This window comes from Ursus maritimus, unplaced genomic scaffold (assembly GCF_017311325.1).
Source record: "Ursus maritimus isolate PB19 unplaced genomic scaffold, ASM1731132v1 scaffold_19, whole genome shotgun sequence".
Taxonomy (NCBI): Eukaryota; Metazoa; Chordata; class Mammalia; order Carnivora; family Ursidae; genus Ursus; species Ursus maritimus.
This window is the reverse complement of record NW_024424341.1, coordinates 30,364,180-30,388,217: the sequence shown is the minus strand read 5'-3', so window position 1 is coordinate 30,388,217 and position 24,038 is coordinate 30,364,180. Positions and strand designations below refer to the sequence as shown.

The window sequence follows — 24,038 nt, the reverse complement described above, 5'->3', positions numbered from 1 at the left end:
AGTGAGCAAGGACATCTGGTACATCAAGATTATGTCCTTCAAATGCACCACAATGTTCTCTGAGATGCAAGACTATGGGATCTGTTCATCCACAAACTGAGATGTACACACGGAGAAGGGATCTGGATGCAGATGGCTGGGTGTGGGCCCTGCATGCATGCCCATCCCATGTGAAACACTGTTCCAGTCCTCAGTGTTGAGCTCCTGGCACCAAAGGCACCAAGCGAGACCAAGACACCGGGAGACCAGCAGCTATGTTATGCAGTTAACAGTTACAAAGGGGCCAGGGGCGCAGCAGATGGCCCAGTCCCCTTCCACACCCTCTAATAAAATAGTGCTGTCCTATAGAAATAGAAATATAATGGGAGCGACATATGTAACTTAAAATGTTCTACTAGCCACATTAAAAAAATTAAACAAGGAAAAACAGGGTGAACTTAACCTTAATATTTTATTTAAGCCAATGTATTCATTAAATATTACTACAACTATTCACAAAATAGTATCATTTACATAGGTAATAAACATAAGAATTATTAATGATGCATTTAATTTTTTTTCTTGTTCCAGGTTTTTGAAATCCAGGGTGGATTTTGTACTTGGGGCATGTCTCTGGAGCAGCTGCACTGCAAGTGCTCGGCAGCCCCTTGCGGCCCCTTGTGGCCCGACGTTGTCACGCTGGTCAGCATAGCTCCCATCTAGGACTCCCTCCATCTTATAAAGGTGCACTTTCCATGCTGCTGTTCAACACTCCCCAGTCCCAGTCTCCTGTCCTTTTAGTCTCCCCTTTCAAACCCACAATCCCAACAGAACGAAGATGGAAAAACTAACAGAACTCCCTGACTAGGAACACCATTTGATCCTTTCCTCCTCGGGGAATAATTTGACAACTGCCCTTAACTTACAAGCAGATGAGAAAGGGAAGTATGTGAGAGTAAAGAAGCAACCTCAACGTATGAGCTTTTGGGGAAACTCCAGGAATGTGGAATAAGCCATTATTTATTTTATATGAGAGAAGAAAAATGGTTAAGAATAATAACTACTGGCACACGGGAACAATTAACAATTAATCATCACTAGCCTTGAGATCCAAGGAATTTCAGTGGATTTCATGCTTGTACAAAAATATCAAGGCAACAACTGAAAGGGGGTTCTGTCTTCAGCGGTGTTTTTCAGGCCTTTTACTGGAACCCAGGGAGACAAAGTAAGGCCAGTCAGTCTCCACTCTTCAGAGTTTGGTTTGGGAGACAATCAACCATCTCCTTATACTGTACCCACATGAGGCAGTTTACCTTATCTGGGAGATTTCCTAGAGGAGCAAGAGTTGGCTAGGTTTATCGTAATTTCTGTGCAGTTGGTATCATTTTGCAAATCTGGCAATTGAGTTTGGGAGACGTTAATCAATTTGCTGAGGTTACTCAGCCAGTGAGCAGGGAAACCAGGATTTGAATCCTAGGAGGAAAACGGTAAGTCGGCAGAATATCCAGGCTGTCCATCTGTGTAACACAGAGACACCAAGGCTCCCTAAAGATCCTTGGAGGCTGGCCTAAGGCAGGCGGGCAGTGGGCCAGGGGATCTAAGTGATAGTTAACGTATACTGAGTGTTTGCTGGGGGCCAGGGCCCCTTCTCAAAACACTACAAAGACTAGGCAGACTCAGCCTGACTTAACTGGGTCCCCAGCAGTTCTCCAGCGTTATCCCCCCTCCCTCTTTACCTCACTGGGCTCCACCACACTGGCTCCCTCCAGATGTTCCTCAAACACAACAAAGCTCAATCCCACCTCACAGCCTTTGCAGGAGCCATTCCCTCTGCCAGGGCACCTTTCCCCAGATGCCCACAGGGCTCCCTTCCTCACCTGCCCCCTCACCTCCCTGCTCTGGCACCACTCCCTCAGTGAGACATCCCCTGACCATGCTATTTCAATTCAGGGCCTACACTAGTGCCTGGCACACAGCAGACAAGCAGCACAGACATTTTATGAAGACGTGTTTAGTAAATGACAGCACCCTGGTGCCAGGTGCCTTTTGAAATAGGGTCCCCGGGGCCAGCCTCCAAGGCCTCTGACATACCTAACAGACTTGCGGTTGTTAGCTGCCCCGAGGAAGGGAACGGCGCCCCTCATGAGGACACAGCAGGACAAAATCCCTGAGAGGAAAAAGTGCTTGGAAAGGGTGCAAAAGTAGCTGGCTGGTACCTAACATGTGAGGCGGAGCAGGGGAAGGCCAAAAGGTCAGTGGGAGTCTGTGGGGAATGCAGGGGCTCTTGGGAGGCTGGGATTTATTCTGAACCACAGGAGACAGACAGGACTTCACATGGGTTTTTAACACGTTCCCTCTAGCCCTTGTTGGTAACACCGACAGTTAAGAACCGGAGGGAGGTGAGGACGAGGAGATGGAGTGGATTCGACACCCACGTGTCCTTCGTGATGCTCAGGAACATTCATTGAGCTTCCTAAGCCCTCCACCGACTGGTAGGCGGAGCCCGGCCGAAGCCCCGCCCGGAGTGCCTGGACACGCCCCCCGACCCCAGCGCAAAGGCCCCGCTCCCCACCGGGGGGAGTGGGGAGCACAGAGTCAGGCAGGAGGTGGAGGAAGGTCCGAAATCCTCTTTATTTCTCGGCCCGCCTCGAAGAGGGTGGGGGCGGGGGTCTCCGGGCGGGTCCTATTGCTCTGGGGGCGGCTCCAGGTCCTCACTGATAGCGCCAGGGAGCTCGGGGTCAGCCTGCGGGAGCCGCGAGTCAGGCTGCCGGCCCCGGCTCCCGAGGGCGCTGGCGTCCGCGCACGGGGCCCGGTGGCTGCCTTTACCCTGTCGGGCACGTCCCGGGGGGCCGCCCTGCTCCCCACTGACGTTCTCTCCAAGAGACTCCCAGGGTACCCCTGCCCGCTGTCTCTGCCCCCTCGCCGCATGGCCGGGCTGCCTACCTCTACTTTGCCGGCCTCGTCCTTTGGGATGCAATGGATTTGGGCAGGACCCTGTCCCCCGAATTTCTCCAGCTCCGCCTTCAGCCTGGAGGACAGAGGATGCAGAAAGGAAGAAGAGAACGAGAATGGAGCAGCGCAGGGAGGAGGCCACCAAGGTCCTGACATAGACCTCAGACGCCACGCGGCCGGGGTGCGAACCGCTGGGGTGCAAGGCGCGCGGCACCGCAGGGGCCCCGCGGATCCGCTCCAGGACCAGGCCTTGCGGGAGAGGAGGCTGGAGACGAGGCTGGAGGCAGTGCCTGGGGTGGGGGGAGTCGGCCCATTGCCCTCCTCCTTGCTCCTTCCCCTTCGCCCCATGCTCTCTGCCCCTCTCACCCATCGTTCACCGCCCGGGCGCCCCCGACCTCGGGTGGCAAGCTCAGCTGCCGCTCCACCTCCTCTAGCTTGGCCCGCGCCAGTTTCTCTGCGGGTGGGCGGGGCGTTATGGGCGGGGCCAGGAGCCCCAGAGGGCTAGGCCCCGCCCCCTCAGCCCCAAAACTGCACGGAGCATCCCACCTTCAGTGAGCAACTGCTCCTTGCTGCTCTGCAGGGCACGTATCTCCCAGGCCAGGCGCTGCTTCAACATCTGCGAGAAATGAGACCTACTCGTCTGTGTTCTCTCACCCCCCTCAGCAAGTCCTCACCCGAATTATGTCATTCATTCATTCATTCATTCATTCATTCAACTATTAACTTGACCTGCAATTCCAGCTGTGGGTGGGGATGCATTTACTCTCCAAAAGCTCCCCACCTCCCCGTATACCTCTCAAATCTCATCTCTTCTCGCCACCCCCATCTTCCATCCGCCTCCCCTTCCTCTTCTTCAAATACCCCAGGCACCCTTCAGTCTCAGGGCCTTTGCATTGGCCTTTCCTTCTTCCAGGACATTGGTACCAAGATACCTGCATGTTTTCCTCCCTTACTCTGTTTGCGTTCAGATGTCACCTCCTCAGAGAGGCCTTCCCCACTGACATTCCATGATCTATCTGCTTTTTTTGTTTTGAGTCTGAGTATGCCTTCCCCTGCACCCAACTATCCTGGGGACAAGCAAATATTTGATCCCTTTGTCTTCCCACTGTCTCCTCCTGCCTGGATATATCCAGCAACATTAGTTGAATGAAGGAATGATCAGACCATGGCCTTTTCGGGGTTCCTATTTGCCACTGCAAGGGGAGCAAACTCTAGGTAAGCAGGAAGGAAGTGGGATGCTCAGGAATGGTTACTGTAACAGTCTGAGCAATAGATGCTGCGTGTGGCAATGGGGGCAATGGTAAGAGGTGGCTAAATTTAAGGTAAAAACTGAAGGGCTGAGTAGGTAGGTAAGAGGAAGAAAGGAGTCAAAGACTATCCCATGGAGTTGGGGTGAGCAGCGGGTGGACACTGAGCCAGTCAGTGGAGACACTGAAACCAGGAGAGAAGGGGCTGTGGTTGGAGGCAATGAGGATGGCTCACGTGGAATTCCCAGAGGTCCTTGTGTTGGCCCATCAAATTCTCCAGCTGTTCTTCAACGTGCAACCTAGGGCCAACACCCAGGAATGAGAGAATACATGGTAGGACTGACATCCAGCCTGGCCCAGTCTAAGGATTCCTCTGGAGGGCTTTTGGATCTTTGCCCAGTGCTCCCTCTATTAGGAGCCCTTTTATGGGCTTTCTCCTCCAAGCCTTGGTTCCAATAGCTCCTCTTCCAACAAACTCTCTGATGCAAGCCCCACTCCCATGCCCGACCAGCACCATACTGGGCCTTAGACCTGGGGTTACCCCCAGCAGTTACCCCAGCTTCTTCTGTCTGTAATTCTCTGCAACCTGAGAGTTATAGACGGAAATTTTCTCCGTGCACTCCTGCAACATGTTCTTCCTGGAAGGAGAAAGACAACTCTTAGTCATATTCTCTGAATAAGCCCCCACTTCCCTCAGCAGCATTGGGGGATGGTGGTGGTCTGTTCACAACCGTCATCGTTCTCCCTTCTTCTGTGACAGAATGTGCAACTTTATGGGCCTGTTTTGAGATCACCTTGTCCATCCTGTCCCTCATCAAACCATGCCTTCCCAAGAAACCTGGGAGGGGCATGGTAGTGTAGCTTAATAGATTCTAAAGTCCCAGCTTGAGTCCTAGATCTGCTATTCCACTGTGACCTTGGACAAATTACTTAGCCAGTCTGGGTCCATTTCCTCATATGTAAAATGGTAATAGTGCTGGACAGGTGACAGTAGCCCTTAACTCCTATAATTGTCATTGTGAGGATCAGGTAGAAAAATGGACATGAACTGCTCATCAGACAGTATGTGTGATGTGGTTAAGCATACACCCACTTTATCATCAAGCTTTTCTACACAGTTAAAATCATGGTACACCAGGGTGTGAGACCTCTGTTCATAAGAACATGTTAGGGAAAGATTCAAAGGATGGAGAGATGAATGGATGGATGGGGAGGTTGGATGGACAGTAACTGGATGGGTGAATGGCTGGCTGAAGAGATGATGGCTGGTTGGAGAAATGATGAGTGGAGGGATGATGGCTAGACAGTGAAATAAAGGAAGGATTGCTGGAAGGATGGACAGATGTCTGGATGGATGGCAGGGTGAAAAAATGAATAGTTAGATGAATGGGTAATAGGAAAGATGGAGAGAGGGTGAATGGATGATTGGATGGATGGAAGATGACTAGATGGAAAGCTGGAGACATAATGGCTGTCTGGCTGGCTGGAAAAGGATTTCATAGATGTGTGGATGAATGGATTAATGGGTGAGTGGGTGAACAAATGGGTAAGTGGATGACTGGAGGCCTAAATGGGCAGATATATAAATGAATGAATGGATGGTGGAAGAGCTGGGTAGCAAATAAAAGAAGATTTAGAATAACAACAGTGAGTGAAATTTATTTAATAAAGAAACTAGCAATGAATGATCAAACGAGTGAGTTAATCTCAACACCACCATCTGATATCAAAGATGAGCAGGGAAGTCTCTTGTCTAGCTACTCTATTTTACAGAAAGGAAAAATAAGGAGTGTGTGTCCAAGGTGTATTTTCCCGAGCTCTTGATCCCTCCTCCTTCAGGTTGGGGAGTAAGGTGGGGAAGAGTTGAGCAGGACCTCTTACTTCTGAGCTCCACTTTCCTTCCTTTGGCAGTGCAGCTGGAGGATCCTCAGTGCCTCTGTGGGGAGAGGAACCAAGGGAACCCTGTGTGACCTCCTGGGGAGTCAGGATTGGGTGGAGATAATGGGCCCCACATCATATCACACATTGGAGGGCACTTGGAGGTCTTTAGTGTCTACTTCAAGTCAGGTGGCAGCTCAGGGAAAGGTCTGAGAAGAGAGGGAAGCATGCTGACTCAGGTTTCAGTGGGATTCCTCTAGCTGTTCTGGGAACTCTGGGCTTTTGTGGGTAGAATGGGGTAGAAAAATGAAGACAGAGCAACTGATAAATACCTTGCTTTTTGCTCAAGACCTCCTCTAGGTGCGCTTTCTCTCCATTCACTGGAAAACACAGTGACACTTTGAGCCTCCAGAGGCCACATCCTGTGTCCACATAGCAACTTCATGGAAAGGCATATCAAAGCCACAGAAGGTACAGCACAGTGCCAGGGCAGGGGAAGTACCTTCTTGCTACCCGCACCCATTTCCCACTAGGGATCATCCTGATTCAGTTTCTCCCCTTCAGTGTCCACATTCTCTGGAAGTGCCAAAGGAGTGAAGACCCTGAAGAATGCACAGGGTTTATACCAATGGGAGAGAGGACTAAGAAAAAATACACTATGTCAAGTGGAAATAAAGGCTGTGAAGAAACAAACCAATCAGGGGAGTCAGAGTGACAGAGGGACGGTGGTAGCCCATATTTAGATGGGGCCACCAAGACAGATCTGTTAGAATGAAGTTTGGGCTGAGAGCTGAAAGGTCACTTGAGAGAGCAAAAGGCAATCGGTATCATACAGATAAGAGCATTGCAGGTGAAGGTAACAGCCCATGCAAAGACCCTGAAGTGTGCAGAGAACATCAGCAGTGCTCATAAGATCTGTGGGTCCCTCTTTTGGTCCTACTTACAGGAGTCCAATTCCTTATGCAGGGTATCCCAGAGATCTTGGGCTTCTCCTAGTTCCTCACTGGATTTCTTCTTTGCTGGGCCAAAGAAGAGGACACTGTGTGAGTGCTGCCTCTAACCTTGCTATTCTCTTGCACACCGTGACACTGCACACTCATCTTTCAACAACCTGGAAGTGCCTGGATTTTATAGATGAGGAAGTGGAGGCATTCAAGTCCAGGTTATTCCGGGCTAGCTAGGAAGTCTAGGTCCTGGAATTTACCTTGCTGAAGCTCATTAATCCGGTTAATCAGGTCTTCAATCTGTGGCTCCAGGCTTCCCTCTGCAGAACAAAAGAAAGATTGAGCCAGAGAAGACAGATGGCTGGCTGTCTAAGGCAGACAGAGATGGTGGGTGTTGGTACAGTTCTCTGGTATTAGCAATCAAAACACATTTATTGAGTGCCTGCTGTTTGCTGGGCTCTGTAAGAGGCCCTTGCAGGGTCTGCATTCTGCATGGATGAGATAGACATTGAACGAAGATACATGCTATCAATGTGGCTGGCAGTAACTGCTGCGGGTGGAAAGAAAGTGAACAAGGGGTTGAAGGGTGAAAGGGTAGAAGGTGCTTCTTGATATGGAAGGGCCCCACCTGAAGTGAGGAGAGGGAATCCTGCAGTTCTGTGGGGTGGGGAGTATGAAGGGAAGAACCATGCTGGGCAGAGGGACAAGTACAGAGCCCCAGCAGTGGGAGTGAGTGAGACACATGCCCGAGGTCATGGCTAAAGGGCTGGTGTGGCTGATGTGAGTCTAGTGAGCAAGTTGAAAGTACCAGGAGGCAAGGTGGGGGAAAGTGGAGTTGGCAGATCACACAGGGCCTCCTGGGACATGGTGGATGCCTTTAGATGTAATTTCGAGTGTGGTGGGAGCCAGTAGAGATCTCCCACCTGCTCCACCCTGTTAAAAGCCTAGCAGTCACTTCTGTCCATCTGATTCTGGTATTGGCCTCATTTGAGAAATGGGGGAAAATGCTTCTTTCATCTTGTGGGCGGCAGCTTTAAAGCTTTCCAGTGGCAGAGAGATCATTCTCTCTTTAGAGAACTGTATCTAACTTCTCACAGTCCCAATTTCAGGGCTCCTGAAGATGGAGAAGACTTCCTCGTCATTCCTCTCTGGTCAAGGTCAGCAGCACAGAGTTGGGGCAAAAGCTTCCCAACACTTGCTGGGTCTCACTACCAACCCCTGACGCTCTGGAGTTCTGGAGTTAATAAACTCAAGCCCTTGATTTTCGGAGGCCACCAATTGCATCTCCTTAGACTTCTAGGAGAGTGAATGCTCTCCAAGGTGCTGATTATGACTTAACACATTCCTGAGGGTCTTCATTTTACTGGAGACAGTCACCGTCACTCTGCATTTCCAGCCCTGTAATTTCTCTACCTAATTTTAGCCTGGGCAGCAGCCCCAATGCACTTCTGCAGGTGGCCACGGAGGACAGGGTGTGCACGGCTGGAGGTAGAAGAGGTTCTCTTTTATTTCAAACAGACCAAACAGACCAATGGGGCATAGTATTTTAAGTTGCAGATGGCGTGGGCTGGGGGTTGAAACTCAAACCTGGCCAGCACTCTGCCCCAGCCGGGACATACACTGACTCCTAGGCCCCCTCAACAAGTGAAGCAAGGTGCAGTCATTCGCATTGCTATTTGCTATTTTATATAAATAAATTTCAAAATAGTTGCTGCTAGCCCTTGAGCCAGGGACATGGATGGCTGGTGTGTGTGAGTGTTTGTGTGTGTAAGAGAGTAGGGTTTTCCATCCCCTTATACTTCTGGAATTTTGAAACTGTACTTTTGGTTCAAAGAATTAAATTGAATAAAAGGGAGAAAACGCAATGGGATAATTTCCCAGGGTTGTGAGCTGACGGGGCTGGGTTTGAACCACATCTGCCCGCCTCAAAACCCCAGGCTGAGCCTCTGACATAAAGAGACGCATGACCTTTCTGCAGCTTTTTCACCATTGCCAGCAGGTCTTCAGTCATCTTCAAAGACTTGGTCTGCCCTGTGGAGATGAAAACCAGAATTACAGGAGGAAAGGTCCAGGCCTACCTGGGAAGGGAGGAAGAAAGGCACAGTGAGTTCTACGGAACCCCTGAGCTGGAACTGAGGACAGGCTGGGGGGGGGGGGGGCAGGTTTCCAGCCAGAGCAGGGTTCCTGCCAGATCCTGTCCCTTGCCCTGGAGCTTTCTGATGTGTGCTGGATAAATCAGGACTCTTAATGGTCAGCTTCTCCTAAGAGGTCAAAGGACACCACAGGCATCCTCTTAATGAAAAAAACTCGGGGTAAGAGAGGGGGTTGCACTTTTGCTGCTGCAGCTGCTGCTGTTTAAAATCACTATGAAGTTCTAACTGATGTAGTAGGGCAGAGAGACTGCATATGAATTCTTTAAAAATCATTATGGGTCACAATTTCCAAATTCTTAAGAACTGATGGGTGCAGGAAATGGTTATTAATGACTGCTAAAATAAAAAAAAAGACAACCAGATATTATGAGCCTCCTCATGGAAGAACACACCACCACTTATAAAGGATTCTTGCCAAAAACCAAACCAAACCAAAACAACCCAGGAATCTTACCAGGTTTCTATACCTAAATACCAAGTCAGAAGAAATAAAAGGGCCAGAGAAACATGTCAAATGACACCATGGGGATGCAAATGCTGGAAAACTCCAAAGGACAATTTGATTTCTTCAAAAATAAATTGCAAAGAAAAAAAAAAGAGGGAGAGGGGAAACTCTATTGATTAAAAGAGACTTGACACATGTATCATTCAATTGTAAGGACTGGATCATGATTCAAAGACACTTTTCGCCATATGTACTTCTACGTGTATTTAACGTGAACCTGTGTTACTTTTAAAATTGTAACAACAGTAACAACAACAACAAAACACAGGAAAAATGTTAACATTTTAAACTCTTGAAATCAATGATCACAGGTCAAAGTCCATTGGCCCACTCCTCTCCAAGAACACTGGGCAGAGAGAATGAAAGGCAGCTCACAAAACGCATGTGATAGCCCCAGGATAAAGGAAGAAATGCTTACTCACAGTTACAGTGCAAAATCCCTCCTCCTCAGACCCCACGCTCCTCACTTCCCCTTCACAGAGATCACTAGTATTACAAGCTATCTGTTGTGTAGTTGGAGATAGTATAATTCACATACAAGCACAAGACCACTCGTTTGCTTTTTAAGGGGTGTTGTGTCATAAATGGTGCTCTACATCTTGTATTTTTCATTTGACAGTGTATACTGGTGATATTTTTATTCTTTTTAATGGCTTCATAGTGGTCTGCTGAACGGACAGACCATAATTTAAGAGAAGTCCCCTACTGATGGATATTCCAGTTGTTTCCCTTCTTTTGCTGTTATAAACAATGCCACAGTGACCATCTGTATTAATTTTCTTGGGCGGCCATAACAAAGTACCACAAAATGGGTCTTCCTTTTGTGTGTGTGTGTGTGTCTTCACCTGGCATTCTGTGTATTTCTGTATGCACAAGTTTCCCTCTTCTTATAGGGATACCAGTCATTGGATTAGGGCCCATCCTAAACCAAGATGACTTCATCTGAACTAGTTATACCTACAAAGACCCTATTTCCAAATAAGGTCACATTTTTAGGTTCTGATAGACATAAATTTTGGGGAGGGACACAATTCAACCAGAAGACCATCCCAATACATTCTTTTGGTGCATGTATGGGAGTATATTTACTGGATAGATTCCTACTAAGCCACCTCTTCGATCAAAGAACACGTGTATTACTAAATTTGATTGCTTTTATGAAATTGCTACTTGTTTCAAGCAGGCCCATAAAAGATTCCTTCCCTGTATTCTTAGCAGCCAAGTATGTTTTCCAACTTCTTCATCTTTGCCAATCTGATAGGCAAAACCAGTATTACATTTCAATCTTTTTGGTAGTAAATATCAAAAAATTACTCAAATTCTCTAGATCAGAAATTCAGTATCTAGAATCTATCTCAAGGAAATAAATGACAGTGGGCAAGTTGTTCATTGTTTCTAATTTTAAAAAACGGAAGCAACCTAAAGATATTTTAATTATAGCACATTCATAGGATGAAATCCTTTGTAGCCATTAAAAATCATGTTGTAGGGATGCCTGGGTGGTGCAGTCAGTTAAGCGTCCAACTCTTGGTTTTGGCTTGGATTGTGATCTCAGGACCATGAAATTGAGCCCCATTCGGGTTCCACACTCAGTGCAGAGCCTGCTTGAGACTTTCTCTCCCTCTCCCCCCACCCCCAACCGCTCTCTCACTTTCTCAAAAATTAAAAAAAAAAAAAATCTTTTTAAAAAATCATGTTGTAAATCAGGGGTTTTTAACCTGAGCTTATTAAGTTTTGTTAAAATGTTTGGTGGTATGTTCACTTTCTTTACATGTCTTGTCTCAAATCATTTACAAATTAGTATGCATTAATTTAATTTTGCATTTGAATTTTTAATTATTTAATAAACAAATGTAGAAAAACACAGACGAAAAAGTAACAGCTTCCTCTCAGGAACAGTCCCTTCTTCAATGAGTCACTCCCCTTCCTAGAGGTAATGTGTTTCATGTATTGTTTTAATTTTTACTTTGTTACCCAAAAAACATTCAAACACTACAAAATATGTAAAGTTAAAAATGAAACTTCCCCTTCTGTCGTTGGCCCTTAATCTTACTGCCTTTCTCCAATAATCAATAACGGGTATGTCTCCTCTTGAGACTTTTTCATTTTTACAATACTCTTAATATTTGGAAACGAAACAAAAAAATTAAAGCTACTTTCTTAACAAGGGGAAGTATTTTAATTATTTTCTTTGTAGAAAATTTCCAAACACACATGAAAATAGAGAGGACACCATGATGAACACTGATTATGCATCACCAAGTTCTGACAACCATTAATATTCATCCATATTTGCTTCAGCTGTTTTTCCTGTGCTGAGGTATTTTCAAGCAAGCCCTATGCTTTATGACATATCATCCCCAAATATTTCATTAAGGGTCTCAACTACTTGAGGCCATTTTCTGAAATAACTCCAATCCTGTAATCACACTGAGAAGATTAACAATCGTCATGTAATATCATCCAGTGCCCAATGTGATTTCTCGATTATCCCCATGTCTTTTACAGCTGGCTTTTGTAACCATTTCTGCAAAAGCTCCATTGGTATTTTTCCTCTCCACTTCATTTCTAGTCCGAGTCATGAGTGATCAATAAATCTCTTAAATAACCCGACTAACATCTTGATAAAAATTTCTGAGAAACCTATATTACAAAACAGCCTGTACAGCATGAGTCCCTTTTAACATTTTATTTTGAAATAATTTCAGATGTACATAAAGTGGTAGAAAAAGGCCACAGTGCTGTTTGCCTTTGTATTAGATTTCTCATTTGTGAGCATTTCTGTACCATATATTGCAGGCACCATGGCCCATTATTCCTTAATATTCCAGTGTATATTTCTTATATACAAGGGGACTCTACCAGGTAACCACAGTTATAACCATCAAAACTGGGATGTTAATATTGATCAATATTAATATATGATCCTTGGATACCAATAAAAATTTCCCCCTTTCTCTATTTTAAAATTATATAGCACTACATTTTCCTGAAAGAAAAATAAAAGAAAAAAAATCACAAAAATGCCTCCACCTTTGCACACTCCTAAAAATTTAAGTCCCCTGTTGAAAGTCATTAGGTAGGCTTTTAAGCCTTCAGACACCGTGCAACATACCCAGGGCTCTAGTTGACACTGCCCCTCTTTTTTTTTTTTTTTTAAATCCCAACTTGCTTTTCTCTCATAAAAGTATGATCACCTTTGAAGTTGTGTCAATAAGCCATGACCTTACTCTTTTAAAAATTAATTTTTAATATCTTTTTTCCTACTGCTTAAAAAAATGTCCACCACATAGGAATTCCACAATAGGCATGGATATATTTAAATCTAGACATTTCCCTGATTGCTCTTGGTGTTTTGCTTCCATCAACAACACTCTGATAATCCTTCATGGTCCACACATCTGCATATTCTATGATTACCAACCATGGTGACTAAAGATATGGAATAGCATTTTAGATGCTAAAAATACTCTGCCAAATTGCTTGTAGCAAAGCCTTTACTGGTCAGTTGAGTGAGGCAAGAGAGAGCCTACTTCCCCACAGAGCAATCAATACTAGATTTATCCCTCTCTTTTTAAAGCCATTTTCAATGGGCTAGAAATGATAACATATGTTTTTCAATTTTCTCCATTGCTGGTGAAGTTAATCATAATTCTAATTTTGACTAATTTGAAAGCTTGATACTAAAATAGTTTTTAGCACAGTTGCTACTATTTTAAGTGCTATAGTAAGTGCTTAATAAATGAGTATCTATATGCATCTGTCTTCTTTCTGACTGTCCTTTTGAAAGCTGGCCCTGGATGCGTAGCCCTAACCTAAGGGAACTCTTCGTGTTAAAGTTACTATTCATACAATTTAAAAAAAAAAAAAAAAAAATTTTTTTTTTAAATGAGCACCTACTATGTGCCAAGCAGGCTTTGTTTTAGGTGCTGGAGAAATAACAATACACTACTGAACAATCATAATTATTGTTGATGTCTGCATAGATAGATCTGGAAAGATGCAGTCCAAATGTTATTAATACAGTGGTTTAAAGAGTGTGCAGGAAGGGGGACAAAAATCACAGGGCATAAAGTCCAGAGCTATTGAAACAAGAGTGATGGGTACAGGGGCCTTCACCATGTTATTTGCTGTACTTTGGTACATTTCAAAAATGTTAGTGGCATAGCGGTGGATCACCAAGTTGGGAAGTTTTTAGTTCAGGGTACGCGGCAATTTCTCTCTCTAGGGCAATCCCCTCCCCCGCACTAGGGTGTGGGGTGTCATTATCGACAAAGTGCCCCAGAGAAAAGAAGCTGTCCGTGGGAGAGGCCACTCTCGATTCAGACTTAAAAGTCCGTGTGAAGTGTGATATGGGTTGGCTGTGAAATGACACAGGGGAATCATTGTTGCTTTTCCTCGGTGTGGCAGGAGCACGGTGATTTTTGAGACGATATCCATCCCCGTTTTTTGTTTGAAGAGATGCATATTGAAATATTTAGTCTGTTGTTTCTTCGAAACACTTAAACCAATATACCCGATAAAGCCGAGTTAATCTAGACGATGAGAATAAGCACGTTATTTTTCTCCCCTTTGGTGAAGTTTTTATAAAAAGCTTAAATTTTTACCTTTTTTAGTACCGCTATTAATATTTCATTACTGTAATGGGACAAGGCTCCCTCCCTTCTGCCCTGGCCAGGGAGAGGCTGGCTCGCCCTCCCTACCTTCAGCCTCCTCAGCCTCCTCTACGACTTCGGAGGGCTCCATTTTCAAAGGCTCCAACTTGGCTGCCATTTTCCAACGCGCGGTTTGTGCTTGCGAGCGCCTTGGACGACGAATAGTTANNNNCGTAGGGGCCGCAGGCTCTGCAGCGCGCATGCGTGCACTGCGCATGCGTGCACTGCGCGTCTGCCCGTCAGTTAACCAGAGCGGAGGAGCAACGAGGTTTCCGCTCTAACCAAGCACGGACCCAAGCCCCTGAACGACAGTTAGCGCGCATGCGTACACCCCGAGGTCGGCCAACTCCAGTGCAAGGAAAACAAGCGCAGAACTGGGTCTTGGTTGGTTGAGGAGGGAGGGCTGTGCACACGCATATGAACTCTAGGGAGGCCTTTCCCTCTCGAGGTTGCTGTGTGGTGCAGACTGTGGGAGTCTGAGACAAATATACATGAGCTGTGCGGTGGTACTTGAGTCCCCTTCCGTTCACAAATCCTCGCGTAACAGCCTATGCGAGGTTTTCTGCACTTCACAGATGAGTTCAATGAGCCTTAGAAGCCAAGTGCACCTCCCATGCAAAAAGTCTGGATCTCAGCCACCTGTGAAGTCAGGTGTTCTGCCCTGGAGACCACCTGCTCACCGATAGCAGCAGCAGCGAACACTGGTGGCCACTTTGGACCGGGTGAGGATGAAGTACATGAAGGGCAAAGCAATGTCCTTGTGGGAACTGCTTTTAGGTCTTTTATGTACTGATTCTTTCTTAGAGCCTTTCATAAAGGCTGGCCGTGCATTCCCAATTCTAGAGCCCCTGTGGACCACCCAAAGGGACCTTGGCCAACCCTGGACACTCAGGGCTCAGAGCCCATCAAGGAGGCAGACTCCTGATGCAGGACAGAAGGTGTGGTGCCCAGGACTGGAGGAGACAGCCCCTGGCAGAGGAACATCATCCAAGTGGAAGAGGTGAGGCAGAGGGAGAGGAAGGCAGAGCGGTCTAAGGATTTCCCCAGAGGTGGAGGAGCATGCCAGGGCTGGGGAAGCAGCCTTTCCTCAGTCCCTCCTGCCTCATTTCCAGAGTGGAGACAGAAGGTAAAAACCAAAGGTGGTGGTTCTCAGCATTGCCCAGTCTGAGAACTCTGCCTCTCAAGGTCCAGTGAACAAGCCGTTATGGGAAGGTTGGTCTGTAGAGGCAGCTGGGGCTGCTGGAGGTGTGGAGTACTTGGGTGGGTAACGAATGAAGAGTCGATCCTCCTCTTTCTTCACCCAGCGCAGGAGTTTGGTCACTACCAAGATGGCACCTGCCTTTGTCACCAAGGGGCTGAGGCAGGTATAGAGTTCAAATTTGGAAGTCACCTGCAGGTTTGAGAGGAGACAGAGTCAGTTAGGCCAGAGCTGGCCATGCCCAGTCCTGTCCACCCCACCCTAGCCCCATGCCTGTCTCTTGTTTGGAAAACCGACCTGGCAAGGGTTCCCACCGGCTGCTACATGGTCACTGGGCTAAAACAGGTAAACTAATATTGTGTCATGGTGGGCCAGGGGTTTTCAGTAGGGCCAAGGAAACTGCTGATCTAGTGGCTTCAACTGGGTAATGCTGGCAGTGTTGTGTGTGTGTGTGCGTGCACACGTGTACTTCCCGGATCTCAGTTTGCTCATCTGTGGACCGGGTATAACAACAACAATGCTTAACATTTACTGAGCAGTTACTGTATACAAGGTTCTGTTCTAAGCTCCACATACCAGTTTTCATCCTTTGTAGCCTAATAGGGCATAATAGGAGGATTAATTCAATTTAATCCTTATACCAACCAGAGAGACCTAACCTGCCCAGGTCACTATACCTTTCTGTGTTACCTCTCACTGCTCGCTCGCTCGCTCACTCTGTTCCAGCCACTCTCACCTCTCCCTGCTCCTCCTCAATGTAACCACGTTCTGCCTCACCTCACAGCATTTGCACGGTCCTTTCCCTCTGCCAGGTGTACTCTCTCCATCTAGATACTCACATGGCCCGCCACCTCCCCCTCAGACGCCATCTCTTCAGTGAGTCATCCTCTGACAACCCAATTTAAAATCCTGGGCCTACCATATCTTGGTTTTGAAATGCTGTTCTCCACTAAAAGGTACAAGGGCTCCCTGGACAAATGGCTGATTCCAGGACTGGCACAGAGAGTACATGATGAGCCTGGAACAGTGTGTGCCAGAAAACAAGAATGCTTAAACAGCGATGGTGACGTATAAAAAGACAGAGGCCCAGCCCGGCTAAATTGAGATAGTCTGAGCACCAAAATAAATGACAGAAAGGCTTGTAGCCCACTGATTTAAAGAAAAACCCACGAGACCATATGGATATAAAATTTAAAATTCAACAAATAAAGAGGGGGAGGAAAAGTTCTTCCATACAGTAGTGGAACCTCAGCCAATAACTGTAGGAGGGATGGTGGGGTTCAAAACTCACTACCTGGCAAACGCCCGACCAGGAACTATTGCAGACAAGAATCGGAAATGGCTATTAAAATCAGTGGATGAAAGTGTGATGAAAAACAGAAACCTGACATAATCCCCACAAGATACTTACTAATTAAAAAGGGGGACAACACTAACTTTATAGTGGAGAAATCTGGGAGATACCATCTTAACCAAGAGATCTAAGTTGTTTGTTTGTTTTTCTTTTTTTTGGAAAAAGAGATCTCAGTTGTATCAACAGTGGGACAAACTGACATTGTGGATCTCTTGATAGGTGCAGAGAGGAGTACAGCATTCACTTTTGGGACATTCTTGCCAAAAAGGCATGACCTTAATTCAGTCATAATAAAATATTAGAAAAACCCAAGCTGAGGGACATCCTACAAACTAACTAGCTGGTACTCTTTAAGTGTCAAGGACATGCAAGAAAAAAAAAAGATGGAGAAAGGACTCTAGAATAAACGAGACTAAGAAGGTAACAATAAATAAACCAACATATGATCCTGGGCTGGATTCTGGACCAGTAAAAAGACATTAGTGGGACAACTGGTGAGATCCGAATGAAGTCTGCGGATTAGATGTTGTTGTATTGATGTTAATTTCCTGATTTTATTAAGCTCCTGTGGTTAACATCTGGAGAAACCAGGTGAAGGACCTATTTATAGTAATTATTTGTTCTATATTGCACCTTCTTTGTAAGCCTAAAATTGCCTGGAAATGAAAGTTAAAAAAATTTAAAAATAATAAAATCCTCGGGAGAGTACAATGCCCCATACCCAGTAAGCGTACAATGAATGATTTAATATGTGTGTGCCAAATGGCAGAGCCTGGGGGAAGGTGCCATTTTCAATGCGGTCACCTTGGCCAAACTCCCTGAATAGCTGACCCTGAATCGACCCATGGGAAGTGAGGAGAGGAGCCCTGAAGACCCCAGGGAAGAACACCCCAGGTAGAAAGCACAGCCTGGGACCAAGCCTGTAGTGTTCAAGAGTGCTGGGGACTCGCAGAGCGAAAACTGAACGGACAGACATACACAGGCAGGGCTACTGGGAAAGCAACAGGCACACTGATGGTTTGACTTTTCTAAGTCGAAGACACCGTACTGATAGCTAATGGAACAATGAAAAGAACAGTGGTACCGGAGGGTTGTAGACTGAGCAATCCTTTCAGGTTTCAAAGACACATGGGTCATAGCAGGAACAGCAACACAGGCAAAGGCATGGTGTGCCTTATGGAGGCTGTTACGGTCAGAGGGGATAGAGTGGAGGGAGAGGAGGCTTGAAGTCAGGAATGAACTCTTCCAGACCCTAGCAGACTCACCCAGGCCAGCAGCGTCTCTCTCTCAGCCACATGGTAAATGAGGCGCAGGGGCCTAGAGGAGCTGTGGAGGCGCGCGTGCAGACGGTGGTACAGGTCCGACAGCCGCTGCCGTTCCTCCTCTCTGCTGTATGGGGCCTCCAGCTCAGGGCTGCAGTGAGGGAGGGGGGTGAGGCCAAGGTCAGTCAGAGGCTTGCTTGGCTGGCCCTCCTCCCCTCAGTCTAGGGAGTTCAATTAAATGAGGCAGCCCAGCAGCCCCCATTAGACTTGAGGTTTCTCGATGGTTGGAGGCCTGGCTGGCCCAACAACCGAGGGGATTTCTTGGGTACTGGGGCCCTCTTCTTCATCAGAGTAAGGGATTCCTTAAGGTTGGTGGCTGAGCCTCCCTCATTAGACACCCATTCTATTCTATCCTTCTAGAGAATGCCTGCTTCTCCCACTTCATGTCTATGGGATGCTGAATCTCATGCGTTTCTGCCCAGCCAACTGCCCACAGGGTCAAGGCCTACCTGGTAAACTGGGGCAGCTGGCGGTGGTGGTCAGGGATATCCAGCGGCTTATAGAGGAAGTGTCGGAGGCCGGGTGCCCCCACAGCCTGCACGCTGTAGGCAGGAGCACCGGCTGACGGGGCATTAGAGAAGCTGGCAGCCTCCCCCAGGGCCCGCATGGCACCAAGGGTGTGCATGCCCTCTTCAACCAGGCGCCGGCAGGTGGCCATGTCATGGAAGGCCTCAGGGTCAGTGCCGAGCAGCAGCAGACAGACCGGCATGGCGTCCAGGCGAGCCACGTAGGCGTAGAAGAAACCATCGGGGTTGAAGCGGGGCAGGCACACAGGTGCCCATGCCTCGCCTGCCGCAAAGGCCGGGGCCCCCACCCAGTCGAGCAGCAGCTGCAGGTCGGCTGGATCCAGCCGGCACTCGGCTAACACAGTCCGCTCCTGGGCTGCCGTCACCAGTCGACCTCCGATTGCCAGCACCGAGAGTGCCAGGCCAGGCGCCGTGCACCGTCGCAGCAGTGCACCCAGTGCTTCCCGCAGGGGGCGAGCCAGAGGCACACACCGCACAGCGCCCAGCAGCAGGGCACCAGGGTCCCGCTCCACGCTGTCTAGAAGCCGGTCTAATGTGCGCTCCGAACCGGCCAGCAGGCGGCGGAGGTCGTAGTTCTGCTTGCGCGCAAAGATGCGGGCCACACTTGCACGCGTCAGTGTGCTCACGATCTGTGCGTGCACGGCTAGCAGCTCCCCCCGAAGCTGGGCTGCTGACTGAGGAGTCCTTGACACAGCTACCAATAGCAGTGGGCCCTGCTGTAGGAACACCAGCTTGTGGTCCTCTGGGGGAGGCAAGGGGGATTAGGGGTAGAGATGAGTCAGCAGCGACTGGAGGGCTCAGGCGGGGCTCTTCTGCTCTTTCCCTGAACACACACACCCCTGGCCCAAGCTCACATGGTCACTCCATGGTACACTTGGACAAGGCTAAGGCCAGCATGGGGAGTTTGGGTTATTTGTAGAGACATGATGGGATGGTCAAGGAAGCAGGTTAGACACACAGCATGGATAGGAGAAGACACAGCAAGGACTGACACAGAACCCAGAGACACCCGACTCAGCCACAGAGCCCCCAAAGTCACGCTTTCAGATAAACAAGGAAGTATCCAGCCAGTGACTCAGATCCAGGCGGGTTAATCACTCAGAACCCAGCAGGCCAAAGCGACAGACAACAGACAGATGCCTGGCCAGCCATCCACATACACGGACTTCACCCCTGGCTGCCTGGATAGTGTCCCAGGCAGCCAGCCGGCCAGCCAGCCATTTTCCCTGTCACCATCCCCTGCTCTACCTCCTCCTCCTTTGCTCACCAGCGTAGATGGCACGGATGGCATCTCCTGCACTCTGCACGAAGGACACGAGGGCTGTCATCACGCCCATGGTCGTCGACAGTGCCTCCACACTACCATACCTTGAGTAGATGGGCTTGCCTGCCTCGCTCAGCACAAACACGTGCTTTCGCTTGCTGCGCCAGTCCTCATCACTGGGGTCCCCACCCTGGCCCCCAGAGCCAGTCTCGGGACCCCCCATGGGACTATTCTCGGAGGCTGCAGGATCCCAAAGCCCACAGGTGCATGATGGGGCCTCTGACTGGGGCAGTGGTGACAACAGGCCAGGTGGCTGATCCTTCGTCTCGGATTCTGAAAGGGAACTCCTGGTGGGTCATTCTGGCTGTGGATTCCCCATTAACCCCATGTGCCCAAGGACTTACCAAATCTCTACCAGCCCTCCCTAATAACCCCTGGCGCTGACCCAGACCTCCAGGCATCTCCTCTGCCCCTCAATGACCTCCATGTGATCCCCTAAAACCTCAACAATCCAATCTCTCACTGTCATTACTGAACTCCCTATGTCCTTAAAGACTATTTATTTTCCTTTCAACAACTGCCACTTCCAAGTCTTCAAAGGACCCTATTGCTTCTGAATGACCATTATTAATATCTTCATCTTCAATGATCCCCCATTAACACCTCTGATCCCTCATGTATTCTCCTAGTATCTACTCACCCCTCATTGGCCATCATGACATCCACTACTATCTCTACAGTCTCTCATTTAAATCCTTCCCCCTGCCCCACCCCTCTCTAATCCCTTATTTATTCTCATGGATGTTCACTGATCCCTAATGACCTCATTGACTCTCCTGGTCACCTGTGTATATTTTTGGTGATAACCACTAATTCTCCCAATGATTGCCATGAATATCCACTAGCACCCAGATCTTTAAGCCTCCCCTAACGCCCTATTTACTCGCACTGCTGTTCACTAACATTCCAAAGACCCCACATTAATATCACTAATACCTGGGTCTTCGATGACCTCCAATGACTGTGCTGACACACAATCTGTTTTACCCCATGTGCGCTCCATCCCCACCATGACTACCATTAATGTCTACTAACATCCAAGACTGCAAGTAACATCTCCTGATTCCCCTGACCCTCTTTTATTTCATTCTCCCTTCTTCCCAATGACTACTATTAATTTCTACTAATATCCAGGACTTCAGTGACCTCCTCTAACTTCCTTGACCTTTTATTCTCATTGATAATCCATTCCCTTCCTTACAATACGCACCATAATATACACTAACACACAGAACTATAATAATGAACTCTACCTCCCTTCCTCATAACTATCATTAACAATCAGCAATAAAACCCACGACTTCACTGCCCCCTACTGATTCCCTTGACATCCCTCCCATTTATTCCAATGTCCATTGATTCCCCAATGACAACCCTTACTTCAACAATTTTCCCATAAAATCCCAATGACCTCATATTCCTTCATTCTCTGATTGACATTCACTGATCCCCCATGTCCTCCTCCCAATTTCCCTCCCAAAATCTGCCATTACTTGCCAATAATTCCCAATTCTCAAAGACAACCTCCACCTCCACCCTTTATTCTCAGTGATGTCCACTCATCCTTCCCGATGATGCCACCAACATCCACTCATTCCAAAGTGATCAGAGAGCATTGATTCCCCAATGACTTCCATTGAGTCTCCACCAAATACCTTTACACAACCACCTAGGACTTCAAAGACCCTCCTACTAGTCCTCTGACTCTCCAGATAATCTCACTGATGTCCACTGCCTCTTCACCAATGATCACTATTAACATCTACTAATTTCTGGTTCCTTAAAGACTGCCACCAACAACTCACCACTGACTCCTCAATGATGTAAACACTGAGTGCGCATTGGTCCCTACTGATCCCCTTTCCCACTTCAATGACTTAAATAACGCCCTAGCCTCAAAAGACACTGACTTCTAAATAGTTCCCCTTTGACTGTATTACCTTTCCTTTGGTCATTCATTGACCTAAACATCCTAAATCCCCAATGCCCCTCGTTGACCCCAACTGATCTCTTTGATTCCTCAAAGACCTGAACTCAAACCAAGGCCCCAGGGAACATCCATTGACACCCACTGATTTCCTTTCCATTCCTCAACGATTTAAACTACACTGTGTGTCCACAACTGCCTTCTACTGATCCTGCTATGGTTTAAACTCCTGAGTCCCAAAAGACTCCTCGCTGGTCCCCCTGGGACCTCCCCCAACAGTGACACCTCCAGGCATTCTTACCAATACCCTAGTGAGGGGAAGGCATACCTGTTTTCTCCAGGTCCCCGTCTCCAGAATCTGGCGGGTCCTCGTGAACCCCTCCATCCTCACCAGCCTCCTCACTGGGGAACCGAGTGTCCTCCAAGTCCTCCGCGTCCCCAGGGGCTGGGGCAGTAATGTCTCCTCCAGCCTCCATCTGCACATCCCTGTGGGGTAAGGGAATTGAGGGTGACAGGCAGCAAAGGAAACTTCTTAAAAGCCTGTACAGAGCCTGGCCCCCTTGGACACATTCCTAGTGTTCGTTTCCCCTCGGGTTTCAACAGGATGAGACAAGCAAAAACATGACCAACTACTTGCACCCTCCAACATTTCCCGAAAAGGGAGGTTCTAATAAGCTTCAGCAGAAAAAGAGACATAAACACCTGTTTTAACCCCGTATCCCAACTGGCCGGGTACCATCACTTTCCGATCAGCGGTAGCATCACACTTCCGGGTGCGGCTGCCGTCTTGCCACACTTCCGGGTACGACGCCGCTCTGAAGACACTTCCGGCTGCGGAGCTTTATTCGCTCTCCGCCGCACCGGAGCCCTATCTCCCGCCGCCCACTGGTGTCCCTTCACCGTTGAGATGACGCGCGCCACTCCCGGATTTACGTCGGTCTGGTTGGGGACCCGGCCAGCCGCCTATGCACTCCTTCACCCTACTGGCTCGCCAGGCTAACACAGGCGAGCCGGGCAGCTTCCCTTACAGCCGCCTGTCGGCGTGACGGGGGCGCGGCTCGCGTTCAGCCAATCCGAAGTCGGAGGGCCTTCCTGATGGCCCAATCAAGAGAAGGCGGCCCTCCTCCAGCGGTTCGCACCCACTCTGGTAGCGCGGTATCTCCACCAATACTGTGCGCTGCATTGCGATCGCACCCGCCCATCTTGACTGACATATCCCCGGACCCAATCGAAGTCTCGAGGACTCTCACAGCCTCGGTCCTGATAGATACCGATGCCCGCTCAATAGGCGTGCTCCCTCAGAATTGAGGCACCTTCACCCTCCCTAATCCACCTGAAAATGAGACGGGATGACGGTGAAATGGAGTAGTCTGGGCAGAGAGGAAATGTCTGACGGACAGTCCCCGCTTCCAATCAGAGCTCTGTGCGCCGCCTGGCCAGCCTCTGGAGCTCGGTTGCTATAGAGGCGAGAGGCGGGCTTCTCAGAAGTAGGACGTATTCGTGTTATCTCTCTACAGTCAGGCAAAGGGCTCGACAGCCTCTGGAAAAAGGGAAGCGCGAGCCGTGGGCATGCTCATGGAGAGGGGGGAGTGAGCTTACGAAGGCGCTGTGCAGGCTGCCCAGGGTTTGCCCAGATCCGCTAAAGGCCGGGTAGACCTCACTTCCGAAACAGCTCTGTGGACCGAGCTAGGCGGTTTAGGAGTCCGGGCTTAAGGGAGGGGCATGCAGGCGTGGCTTTGAAAGGCATAGGAGCCCTGGTTGGTTGAGGAAAATGCCCCTTCGGCTTCTGCGCGCCACCATTGGCTGGGCCAGGGGAGGCGCAACGCCTCCGTCGCTGGGGTCACACCCCCTGGAGGGTGTCCTCCCAGAAAGTGCGGGAGCTGGGTTTGTTCTTTCCTTGGGCCAGAGCACGACAGGGCAAAGCTTTTGAGGACCGGCGGAGTGGAGTCCCCAGCTCCATTGCCCGCAGGATTTCCATTTACGTTGGGGAATCTTAGGAGAAACAGACTCCATCTCTGATCACTATCTCCTTAGGAAATTGAAGGGTAAACTCTTCCATCCCTTCCCCATAAG

General features: G+C 48.5%; 2 protein-coding genes across 2 annotated transcripts; both read right to left on the bottom strand.

Annotated features, from left to right (window-relative positions):
• Positions 1-432: 432 nt before the first annotated feature.
• On the bottom strand, positions 433-14,475 carry SYCE1L (synaptonemal complex central element protein 1 like). The gene is made up of 12 exons (XM_040633621.1): positions 14,362-14,475; positions 8,969-9,031; positions 7,261-7,320; positions 7,001-7,075; positions 6,389-6,436; positions 6,060-6,114; positions 4,733-4,816; positions 4,414-4,477; positions 3,478-3,547; positions 3,298-3,385; positions 2,923-3,007; positions 433-2,722 (listed from the first exon to the last, which is right to left on the bottom strand). Exons 1-12 carry the CDS (start codon positions 14,429-14,431, stop codon positions 2,663-2,665), a joined length of 822 nt encoding a protein of 273 aa, XP_040489555.1. The 5' UTR covers positions 14,432-14,475; the 3' UTR covers positions 433-2,662.
• A 606-nt stretch (positions 14,476-15,081) lies between these two features.
• Positions 15,082-22,986, bottom strand: MON1B (MON1 homolog B, secretory trafficking associated). The gene is made up of 6 exons (XM_040633620.1): positions 22,668-22,986; positions 22,294-22,451; positions 19,982-20,311; positions 18,637-19,456; positions 18,131-18,278; positions 15,082-15,703 (listed from the first exon to the last, which is right to left on the bottom strand). The coding sequence occupies exons 2-6, from the start codon at positions 22,439-22,441 to the stop codon at positions 15,494-15,496; spliced, it is 1,656 nt and encodes a 551-aa protein (XP_040489554.1). The 5' UTR covers positions 22,442-22,451; positions 22,668-22,986; the 3' UTR covers positions 15,082-15,493.
• Between the last annotated feature and the right edge of the window lie 1,052 nt (positions 22,987-24,038).

Bases quoted from the DNA above. Each gene is read 5' to 3' on its own strand.
- SYCE1L (XM_040633621.1), bottom strand. From the start codon at position 14,431: ATGGCAGCCAAGTTGGAGCCTTTGAAAATGGAGCCCTCCGAAGTCGTA. The intron at 7,321-8,968 runs GTCATGCGTCTC...TTTGTTCTGCAG, and splicing joins GGTGAAAAAGCTGCAGAAAG to AGGGAAGCCTGGAGCCACAG. The intron at 6,115-6,388 runs GTATTTATCAGT...CTCTCCCCACAG, and splicing joins GGTCTTGAGCAAAAAGCAAG to AGGCACTGAGGATCCTCCAG.
- MON1B (XM_040633620.1), bottom strand. From the start codon at position 22,441: ATGGAGGCTGGAGGAGACATTACTGCCCCAGCCCCTGGGGACGCGGAG. The intron at 19,457-19,981 runs GTGAGCAAAGGA...TGCCTCCCCCAG, and splicing joins CATCCGTGCCATCTACGCTG to AGGACCACAAGCTGGTGTTC. The intron at 18,279-18,636 runs GTAGGCCTTGAC...CCCTCACTGCAG, and splicing joins CAGCTGCCCCAGTTTACCAG to CCCTGAGCTGGAGGCCCCAT.